Below are 8,370 nucleotides of genomic sequence, written 5' to 3'. Positions count from 1 at the left end.
TCGTCCCTTATATTGATTGATATTTTGACGTCTATATATTTATGTGTGTCTACAAAATTTTATTTTTATGAGATACTTATGAAAATATCTTTATTATTATTAAGTATTGAAACAAATTTATTTCATTTACTATTTATTAAAATCACCATCAACTCTGAACTATGGTGGTTCTGGATTACAGATTACGTGCCTTCTTCTCACACCTCTCTTTCTTTTTCCTTTGTCAAGTGACATCTTGGTTTTGCTTCCAACTATTTTTCTTTCGTTTGCATCAAGCATTTACAAAAAATGTTAGCCTCTTAATTACTATGCTTTTTCAACTACATGACATTTTTATTCCATATGTTTGGAATTTGGTAGGAGGGTGAGTAATTGATGGTTGAATTCTATAATTTTTATTTGTATAAAAGTGTTTGACACAAATAATAAAAGATTTTAAAATATATAAAATTATATAAAATGAAATATAAATATAAACTAATAAACTAAAATAGAAATAAAAGGAAATATAAATATAAACTAATAAACTAAAATAGAAATATAATGATGATAAATTAAATTTTCTAAACTACAATTATTAAAAATACAAGTCATCCAAATTTTAATACCAAGTATACCGATTAAGCTTATCAGTTGGTAAAAATGTTTTTTTATTGTATTAATAAATGATGATTTTTTAAAAATAAAGTAAATAAAACTTTTCAAAGTTAGTTGTCCGCTGAAAAACTAACTGATAGCTAAAAAACTAGTTGTCAGTTGCAAGTTTATAACCTAGCAGATTAAAAAAATAGTGTTTTGTAAAAATTAGCAGATAAGCTAACTGGAATATATAAAATAACATAAAAATACATTTAGAGAAAATATATTTTTTATAATTAATTAGTGGTATATTTGAAAAAAAAAAAATCATAAAAAACTAGTCTAAACATGTGTTTGGCATGCTACAGTTCGATTATTTTTTAAGCTTTTATGTGTTGTCTTGTTCGACAAACAAAACAATTGCTTATAAGTTATCTTTTTAAAAAACTATTAATACTAGCTTTTCATGAGTTTTATTTTTAAACTTTTGAAATATACCATTAATTAAATATAGTAAATATATTGTTTTATCAATTACCTTATAATCCAGCAGTTAACATTTCGGTTAACAATTAGTTTTTCAGTTATCAACATGTTTTTTTTAGCTAACTGTTTGCTTAAAAGCTAGTATACCAAACATCGTCTAAGTAATTTTGCTATTTTTTGGCTTACCAACTAGGGATGTACAAAAAAAACTGAAACCAAAACAAAATACAAAAAATCAAAATCGAAAAAACCAAACCATTTGAAAAATTGATGGTTTGGTTTTTGTTTATAGAAAAAAACCAACTTTTTTTAGTTCGCTTTGGTTTCTCTGTATCTAGAAGAAAAAAACTAAACCAAACCGAAACACACAAAATGATGTTGTTCTAAATATAAATATCACACCATTTGTAAAGTAATTCATAGACTAATAAAAATTAATATTCAATGGTGTAGGTGAAACGTGTATAGGACCAAGTTTCATCACTTTGTTAACATTTCGCCACTTAGAATAAATTTGTTTTTTTTTTCGGTAATCACCAAGTTTCATCTCGTTGAGAAAATGTTGAATGATTTTTCGAAAGAAAGTTGAACAATCTTTGTTGTTTCCGACCACCGGATCTTCAGAAACATCCACCCTAGCACGAGCTAACACCTTTTATTCGGCGGATGTCCATTGCTTTGGAGGCGACCTTCCACTTTTTTTTTTTTTTTGGTGGTAGATTCTCTTCCGGCTCGGATTTCGTTTCCGGGACAACTTTGGGTTCCACTTGAGTTTGAAATTCGGTTTGGTGGTTGATTGGGGAGTCGGGAAGATGATCAAATGGATTAAACTCATGTATCATTTGGGATGATGAGTTCATTTGTGGTTGGTTTTGAAACTGAAGTTGTCTTTGAAATTATGATTAGTTTTGGAATTGATATTGGTTTTGTTATTGTGCTTGATTTTGGTATGACAGATAAAACCAGTAATAAGTACTAAAATAAAAAGAAACAAAAGAATAAGATAAAATCATGTGTACTGGTGGTTGATTGGGGAGTCGGGAAGATCATTAAATGGATTGAACTCATGTATCATTTGGGATGAGAAGTTCATTTGTGGTTGGTTTTGAAACTGGAGTTGTCTTTGCAATTATGGTTAGTTTTGGAATTGAGGTTGGTTTTGTTATTGTGCTTGATTTTGGTATGACAGATAAAACCAGTAATAAATACTAAAATAAAAAGAAACAAAATAATAAGATAAAATTATGTGTACAATTTGAGGTTCTTCATGAGCACAGGTAGGCTTCATTTAAGCAAGCAATATATTGCAGGTTAACCGACTGAAGGTTCCTTCTTCAAGCACCTACACATAATCCTATTTTTTCTTGTAATTTAGATAATAATTTTAAAATCCATATCCATTATCATTTAATTAAAGTTATTAAGCTTTAACACCATAAAATAAAATATAAAAGACTATATCTTCGAAGAAAGAAACTAAATAAAAAAAGCAACGGTTAAATGGGAGATAATTTTTTTAAAGTTTCTTAAAATTATAGCTTCGTTAACGATACAATTGATAATTATATGTCCTGTGAATCAGAGTCCGAACATCTATATATACTTATAAATTAAGTATTTTCTATTTCATCACATTAATTTGAAACTCTCATGTATTTTTTATTTCACCATATCAATTTGAAAATCTTATTTTTCAATTTCTTTCTAATAATACTTATAAGTTGGTTAATAAGGTTAAATAAATATCAAACATAAAGTATAATCATATATAAACTAAATTTCAATATTAAAATAATATATTTACTTATACTTATAAAATTATATTTTTTAACTTTTAACATATTATATTTAATTTATTAGTTTTAATATATTGTTGGATATAAATCATTATTATTTTAAAGATATAATTTTGGAACAATTTGTTTAAAATACTTAAATTATTAATTTTTATATAGCATTATAGAGTCAACTTAAATATAAAATGTAGTTTAACTTAAACAAACAAAAAAAATATTTTATAATAGTTTAAAATAATAAATTATAGTGTCTTTCTAATGATAATTATAAATTGGTTAATTAGGTTAAATAATTTAAATACGTGACACAATAACCGCAATAATCACATCAACTTATTTTCTTAAAAGTGGGGATACCATATTGAAATCATCTACAAATTGATAAAATACGTGACACAATAACTGCAATAATCACATCAAATTTCTAAAAAAACATAACATCACATTAACTTTTAGGGATAAAGAATGTGTATGCCTGAATATTAGGGATAAAGAATTTGATTTCAAATACATAATGTGTTGATATTTCAATTGGAGGTGGGCATACGTAACGTGAATAAAACCTTGAATGGTAAAGCAAAAGGTTTTTTGCAATGTTTTTGCCATGGTAACTTCTCCTCCAATAGCTTTATATGCACAAGAGATTGTTTGTCTTGACTAGGGTTTAGTAGAAAGAGAAACACAAAGAAGAAATTAGGCTTATTCCTCATTTTGTCCTTGGTGTTCGGAAAAATCAACGACCTTATCAAAATAGATTGACAAAACAGAGGCCAAAATGATAGCGTTTTATGTCAAAGAAATTCAAACCAAAGCCAGATATAGCTGGTTCTGTCTTCAATTCACTGCTTCCACCACATACCTCACCATTCTTCTCTTTCTTTTGACTTCCTCGATGCAGCCCAAACCTTTATTCATAAACAAAACTAAACTTACAAAAACTCAATACAAAACATGACAAACCATAACATGGATGAAAGTGGGTCCAAACCCGGATCGGATGAATCCGGATCCGGAAAACCCGGAACCGGTTAATGGGATTTTGAAGAACCGAAAACCGGACCGGTATGTAGGAACCGGTTCCGGGTAAAGTAGGTCTAGAACCGGAAAACCCGGAAACATCAAAGTGGGATATCAAAACTGAAAAATTAGAGAGAGGGCGAAATAAAAACAAAGAACAAAAAGAAGAGGTTCCGGTATTGGAAAATAGAATTTGTGTTGTTTAAAACTGATTGAGGCGGTGGAACATGAGTCTCCATCTGATTGGAAGCGACCGGTGGTGCACATTAACAGGTGTCAGGTGGTGGATGCAAGTGTGGAGAAGAATCCCGGTATCGAATGACCTACGCGTGTGAGGACAGATGACCGGGAATCCGGAACTGTTCCTAAACGTGACGTCCCTTAAATATGTATATTAACATAACAGTTTAATCATCATCAATGCAATAACCAATCAATTTAACAAAATTTGAATAAATGAGACATCTGGAGCTCGCCGTTATATTTTCCTGTTTCAATTGTTGCTTTACTTTTTGCTGTCACAAAAATAAAGGAAGTACTAATTCTCAAACATTCTAAGTGAAGGGATTAGCTGAAATATACCGCAATAAAATGTTTGTAATAATCTTATGAAACCATGGGTTGACTTTAGCCCGTAAAACACTGGTTAGCATCCTTTAATTAATCAATGCTTTTGTAATTTGAAAGTTCCAATTTTACAGTCAATATTAGTGTAACGCTAGTTGAAAACAGTAAAAATCAAAATTGGTTGCTCAAATTGATAAAGTGCGTTTGTGATTTCCTTTCATATCGTATCTATCATTTGCTCCACCGATCATAAAGCTTTCAATTTTAGATCTTCAAGATCAAAGTTCCAAACAAGAACTTACTCTCTTTATCATCAAATTGAAGGGAAAAAACATTTAGACAAACACCACAATACATTTGAAAAAAGAAAACAGCTTACACAATGACACAAAAACAACCTCGTATCTTATCCCTATACGCCTCACAAAACAGATAAAAACGTGTTCATCCTCTTGCATAGAAAACAACAGTTTATGAAAGTAGTTATATTATAAGTTATAAGTTATAACCTTCTTCCCTCATCATCACTTCCAATGACCTAAGCAACCCACGAATAGTCTCCCCCAGAGGATGAAATCTATCATCCACAGTAAACCTGTGAACCTCACTCTTTACCTCAATTGCACTTTCACCATTTACCTTAGTCAAGTTATTTCTTTTAATCATTGATCTAAGTTTCAATACATTATCCCAATCCTTATTCACAGCATGCATATTTGATAACAGAATCAAGTACCCCACATGACTCGAATCATAACCAAACAATTTACTTGCTGCAATCATTCCCAATTTTGTGTTATGATGAATCCTACATGCACCAATCAAAGCACCCCATACCTGAGGCCCAACTGCTACTTGCATATCATTAATAACTTCAATTGCCTTATCAAGTTCCCCCATACGCCCAAATAGATCAACCATTATTGCATAATGATTTAATTCAGGTGTTAGTTGATACTCATTCACCATGATATTGAAGACTTCCATACCTTCTTTAACCAACCCTGCATGGCTGCATGCAGATAAAACTGAAACGAATGTCACGTTGTTTGGTTTGATTCTTGAAATCTTGACCATGGAATTGAATAAGTCAAGAGCTTCCCTCCCCTTCCCATGAATTCCATAACCTGCAATCATTGTGCTCCAAATCACAACATCTTTATCATCTATAGCTTTGAATACTTTAATGGCGTTATTCAAACTACCACATTTAGAGTAAGATTCAATGAGTGAAGCTCCAACAAAGGAATGATGTTCAAAGCCATGTTTGATGACATATCCATGAAGGCACATACCCTGTTGAAGAACTCCTGATTCTGAACAAGATGTGAGGATTTTCACCATAAGAATAGCATCTGGTTGGATTTTGATAGACAACATGTTAACAAAAATCTCCATTGACTTATATGAAAGTCCATTTTGGACGCATCCATTTAACAAAGCTATCCAAGAAACTACATCTTTCTTAGGCATCCTTTCAAAGAGTTCCATGGCTTCATCAGGGGAAGAACAGAACATGTACATGTCAATTAGAGCTGTAGAAACAAACACATCTAACTCAAACCCTTTTCTTACAGCAACTTCATGGATCTTCTTTCCTTCTTCTAAGTTACACATGGCTTCACATGCTTGAAGAGCACTTATAACAGATACCAGATTGGGTTCAACCCTTTTACACATCATTTCATTGAAAAGATTTAATGCGTCATCAGCAGCTTTGTTATGAGCATAACAAGAAACCATAGAAGCCCAAGAAATGGCATCTCTTTCCTCCATATTCCTAAATAAAGTAGCTGCAGAAACTACAGAACCAGATTTTGAGTAAACATTTAGTAAAGCATTACAAACTGAAAGAACATTTTCAAACCCCTTCTTAATCACAAATCCATGAACACAGCTTGCAGCCATAAGGTCTGGTAACTGTGCATAGGCAGAAAGAACACTAACAAGTGTTACTGAGTCAGGAATTACATGCCCCTCCATTAACATTCGTGAAAAGAAGCCTAGTGCCAAATATGAGTCGCCATTCTGCTGGTATCCAGTAATAATGTGAGTCCACATAACAGTATCTGGATCTGGATATTCCTTGAAAACTCTTAAAACTTCATCCAAACGTCCACTTTTTGTATACATGTCAATCAGAGCAGACCCCACAAATAAATCTGAATCCATCTCATAGTTCTTTTTAACAAACCCATGAAGCGTTCTTCCATACCTGAGCTCTAACAATCCAGAACACGCCTTTAAAGCAATTGATATGGTAGCCTGGTCAGGTATTTCAACAGACAACATATCACGAAAGAGCTGAAGAGTTTCTACATATGACTTCTTCATACAGTAACATTTCAGGAGGGAATTCCATATATACACAGTTGGTTGAAGCGTTTCATCAAACAGCTTGCGTGTGGCTTCAAGCGATGAGTATTTGATATAGCAGTTACTCAACTTGGCGGCAATAAAACTATCTTGAACAAACCCAGTCTTGATGGCGAGAGAATGCAATTGTATGGCTGAACTATAACTGCCACATAATCTAAAAAGATCAAGAACAAGTTCCCTCGTTTTCATGCGAACAAGTTGAAATTCCAAAAATTAGTACCTTGATCGGATACAATCGATTAAGTTTTAGTTGCTTACATAGGTCGTTAAAATATAAAACCAGTGTACAGACCTAAATGCCCTTGAAGCTGACTGATATCTGAACACTTTTTTTCATTTCGGTTTCTATTTTTGTGTTCCGAAAAATTGAAAATCTCCCGTTTCATAGTAGTTTCACGGTGCTATTTTGGATTCTTCGTTTGCTGTGAAACAATATATGCCCAGTGATATCAATCAGAGACGGCGATTAATTCTCAGGCCAATCTTACTCGACTTAGAAGCTTACTGCATCCGAAGCAAGCAATTAAAATTCAGAAATCCTTACAGGCAAAGATGAAACGATCTAACTACAACAATATGTACAACGGATCATGATATCAATGTCCTAGATGTAGTCGTCAATACAAAAAGGCTTGGCGGCAACAACCGTTTGCCTTCTCATCTCATTTGTTGTAAGGTAGTAACTAAGATGTTTTCTCAGTTGATGATTATATAATCTATAAGAACAAAGGTTTGGAGAGAAGAGAATGGGGTGTAAATTTTCTTGGCAAAATGACATAAAAACCATTTTTAAGTTTTGTTTATAGTTGGAATTTTTTATTGTCAAGCAACGAGACTTTAATCTTTGATTATTTGGGAAAGGGACGTCTTTGTCAAGTCGTGGACTGTAAGCCTTTTGTAACATAACACATAATTAAATGATAAGTAAAGTGAGATTTGCTAGATTTTGCGAAAAAGAAAGGGGAAATAGCTGATGCTTTTTTTGTCTTTTTTTGTCGGGAGAATGGCAACTTTATCAACAAATTCAAGCTTCAAAGGGCCTTCTTGGTACATGAAGAAGAAGATGTAGATGTGGTGACATTTGTCCATTTCAGTCTCAAGAACGGGTGGTGTGCGATTAAAATCTCCCGTAAATTACCCAATAAATTTTGATTTTGAACATTAGACACTGTGTATATGTAAATTATCCAATAAATTTTGATTTTCAACGTTAGATACTGTGTAAATTATCCAATAAATTTTGATTTTGAACGTTAGACACTGTGTATCAGTCATATCATGGAGTTTAGGTTATTATAAGTTCTTATAGGTGTGCGATTAAAATCCCCCAAGAATTTGGGATAACCCAAGTGAAGGTTTTGGGGTTGTCCGAATTTTATGGTAAATATTTTTTTAAGACATTTCAGTGAATTAGGCTTACTTTCTTTCTAGGATCACGGTCAAAATTGTGAATATTTCAAATTGGTTCATCCATCAAGTCCAACTATTGAAGGAGAATATGGAAAAAATCAAAATAAAAAAAATTATAAATAAATATATAAATAAA

At 31.9% G+C, this 8,370-nt stretch overlaps 1 protein-coding gene across 1 annotated transcript; it reads right to left on the bottom strand.

The window, feature by feature from the left end:
- Positions 1-4,734: 4,734 nt before the first annotated feature.
- LOC145032254 (Tetratricopeptide repeat (TPR)-like superfamily protein) lies at positions 4,735-7,576 on the bottom strand. The gene has a single exon (XM_078981004.1). It carries the CDS (start codon positions 7,011-7,013, stop codon positions 4,941-4,943), a length of 2,073 nt encoding a protein of 690 aa, XP_078837130.1. The 5' UTR covers positions 7,014-7,576; the 3' UTR covers positions 4,735-4,940.
- Positions 7,577-8,370: the final 794 nt, after the last annotated feature.

This window comes from Lactuca saligna, chromosome 2 (assembly GCF_052625555.1).
Source record: "Lactuca saligna cultivar CGN05327 chromosome 2, ASM5262555v1, whole genome shotgun sequence".
NCBI lineage: Eukaryota > Viridiplantae > Streptophyta > Magnoliopsida > Asterales > Asteraceae > Lactuca > Lactuca saligna.
Note: the sequence above shows the minus strand (reverse complement) of the source record. Positions and strands in the feature narration are given on the sequence as shown.